The sequence below is a fragment of the Sphaeroforma arctica genome (genome assembly GCF_001186125.1).
Source record: "Sphaeroforma arctica JP610 unplaced genomic scaffold supercont1.184, whole genome shotgun sequence".
NCBI classification, from domain to species: Eukaryota; class Ichthyosporea; order Ichthyophonida; genus Sphaeroforma; species Sphaeroforma arctica.
The window spans coordinates 1-3260 of NW_014040374.1; the positions used below are offsets into that span (position 1 = coordinate 1).

General features: G+C 47.0%; 1 protein-coding gene across 1 annotated transcript; it reads right to left on the reverse strand.

Annotated features, from left to right (window-relative positions):
- Positions 1-36: 36 nt before the first annotated feature.
- SARC_03562 (hypothetical protein) lies at positions 37-2215 on the reverse strand (the record flags this gene model as incomplete). Its single annotated transcript, XM_014302628.1, has 4 exons — positions 37-105; positions 1013-1237; positions 1532-1681; positions 2177-2215. Coding segments are annotated over 4 exons (483 nt in total), but the record flags the coding sequence as incomplete, so codon positions are not given.
- Positions 2216-3260: the final 1045 nt, after the last annotated feature.

The following is a 3260-nucleotide window of genomic DNA, read 5'->3' on the forward strand; positions in this document are numbered from 1 at the left end:
TATCGAGTGGCACTAAACTAAGCGCACACCGCCTACCTTGAAACGCACAGCCTCTGCACCCACTTGGATTGCTTTGACGTCGTGTGTGGAGTTGATCGCGGGATCCTGGGCAGTTGAACAGTACAAAACTATCCGTGTGAGAAGCAAATATACAAACATTACAATCCTCACCCAGAAGAGAGGTGCGTAGAGCGAGTGCTTTTTTTCATCCAAGGTCCATGAGCTGACCTGACATGGTGTGAGTCGAATGCTCCGGTGAAACTCCGCAACACCAACCACTGTTACGTCAACCACCTATAGGACTCTTAATGCACACTACACGTTCGACGTGCCTATCACTTCCTGCCAATTGGTCAGGAATCAGTGCAGCGGTGTGGGTGTTGCAAACAAGCTACAGCAAACCCGTCTTGAATGACAAAGTTGTGTGTGTGTCTGTGTGCAATGTTAATTTATGGCAGGCGTGGGGTCTCACACCATGCACCTCTGGATGTAATGGTAATCGCTTGTTTTGCTGTAGGTCACATACTATGCTCAAACCAAGCGATCCCCACACAAAAGCACTCGTACACAGACTATCTCTATAGCATCGTATAAACAGTGGGGCAACCCGTCCGCCATATCAATTTGTGTATAAAGGTATCGAGTGTCTATTGATTGCGGATGTCTCTATCGCAGCCAATGGATTGGGTTGAGAGCTGTGGTATGTGACGAGCACCTCGAGCGGCACATCTCCTTCATAGAGTGCAAGAGAGCGCTCATCTCAGCCACACGCACCAAGAAACCCTACATACACACACATATATATATACGCCTCCAATGATTGGTGACATCGCCACATCCCACGCATTTATAGACAAAAGCCGACAACACCAAACCTTCTTCGTACGCCCATGCACCTCCGCACATACTGCAGATAGGCATACACAGACACGCACCACACTGAAGCGGATAGTCCCAAAATACGTAATACAGATACGTGAACAACCAACAACACCACCGCTGAGTAACATACACTATCCATCTCGCGCACTACGCGCATCAGCAGGTCAGTATCCGCCGACTTGCCGGTCAGGGCATCCATGTTCCGCTTCACAAGGAACGTCGCACAACCACCCAGCAGCATCCCTACTGAGATACTGCCCACGGCATCAAAGACAGAGGAGTCGTAGTAGTGCGACAGTCCCAGACATGTGGCTGCAATGCCAATACCCGCCACCGCAGCACCGTCTTCGAGAAGCTGGAGTGTGGTAATGGACAAATAAAGAGGTGTGAATGAAGACCGTTTTTTTCCTGGTAGTGCGACAGAACAGAACGTGTGGCAGACATGCCTGCAAAAGCCATGTACACCTTGACACTACATTGTTCAATAGAGGTACTCAATCCATGCTGAACCGATACGCAGGAGTAAAAACTCTACATACAGAAGCACACAAACACACACACATATATATATATATATATACGAGAATAGCCACAACACCCCACCAGGACAACTCCGTCTACACGCTTGCCAGTGTCAGCTACATCATACCACAGCCACGTCATTTGGGTCTGAGCCGTCTCGGATGTATTCCATCATAGTCATGTCGTGATGCGCGGCATTCTCTTTCACCTGTTTGATGGCCACTTGCAGAGAGTATCCCTCCAGCACGGCCGACAGACCCAGCACGGCAAACGCTACCTGTGTGAGTTGTTGTTTTTGGAGGTGAGGGGGGGTTCTGGGGTCTTAGTCTAGGGTTTAAGAGTTTGGTTTAGGATTTAGGAGATCCAGGGTTTCGGAATGCATACGCTAGCATTTGACGTTTTGCGTTGATACTAAACGTGATCGTATGCATGTATGGGTGTAGGTAACACGTTTGTACTACTGGAGCGTGTGTGCTTGGCCAATCACTGGAAGAAAGCGTGGACCACTCGCGGACATTCAAGTACAAACAAGCGCACGGTAAACCCGCGCTCACACGAATACCCATGCCGGCTTATTATTCTGAGATCTACACTTGCGTAGATATTCCATATACACACGACCACGTAGGCGTAATTTGATCAGCAGGCCAATATCCCAGCTGAGGAATAAATACAATAACACTTGGAGATACAGATGAGGAATGAATACAATAACACTTGGAGATACAGCTGAGTAATAGCAGACCCACGCCACGCCATAGAAATAACATACTGGGACGTCGTGCAGCGGTGTGGGGTGCATCAGACTCATGATCCCGTGTGTTGTGGTGACACCACACCCCACGAAGAAGATGCCCAGCCCACTCGCCAGCGCCCAGACATATCTGTGAGAGTGTTCACAACGGCACCATGACTGTGAGTTGGGTGACTTGGTATCAGAAATGGGCCTTAATAGCCTATGAAAATGGGTGGCTGTTTGAAAAGCATAGATATCTGGGTCACAAGTTTATAATTTCTTATACTCTGCTTTGATACACCCTAGTCACTCCTTCAGGGTAAGAGGAGACGACACCCCCGGGCTAGCACGACGACGATGGTAATGGTATACGACTCTCCCTATCACATCGACAATTGTTGACGTACATAGCCATATTCAACGAGAATGTCCCTCAAAGTGACTATGTTCAATTGGTACGGGGATGTACTACATCGAAAATCGTTGACGTATATAGCCATATTCAATGAGAATGTCCCTCAAAGTGACTATGTTCAATTGATATGGGGATGTACAGAATAAATGCTGCGATGGCAGTGTTACAAGAGTCCTTTTGGGCGTTCGATCGTTTTTTGCTACACATTACTATCACCTGCGTCAGATCAGACTCGGCAGGATACCTGACTCGAAGGACTTTCAGACGTTTCTAATCACATGTATTCATAACATACACAGGGACGAGCGTGTCTGCGCATGTGCACAAATGCATGAGCTCGAACGTAAATAAATATCACACCAGCAGACATTCGTATGCAGTTACACGTTCACAATACGAGGGTTTCTGAGCCTACATGCGTACGAAACCTCTTGAGAAGATGCCGACAATCGGACAGGCGAGGATGCAGTATATTCGTATAATCATAAGACTGGCATATAATATTCTCAACAAAAGTGTAGCCATCACGCAGAGCAATAGCATATACTGAATATGCGGGCCCGAAAGGTATCCACGACATAGCTAAACAAAAGGATATATGTCTATACAGCACGCACCCAATTTTATGCGCACCTATATGGCGCAAATGCGTGAATATACCTCTATTTGTATATAAATATACATATATAAATAAATATATATATA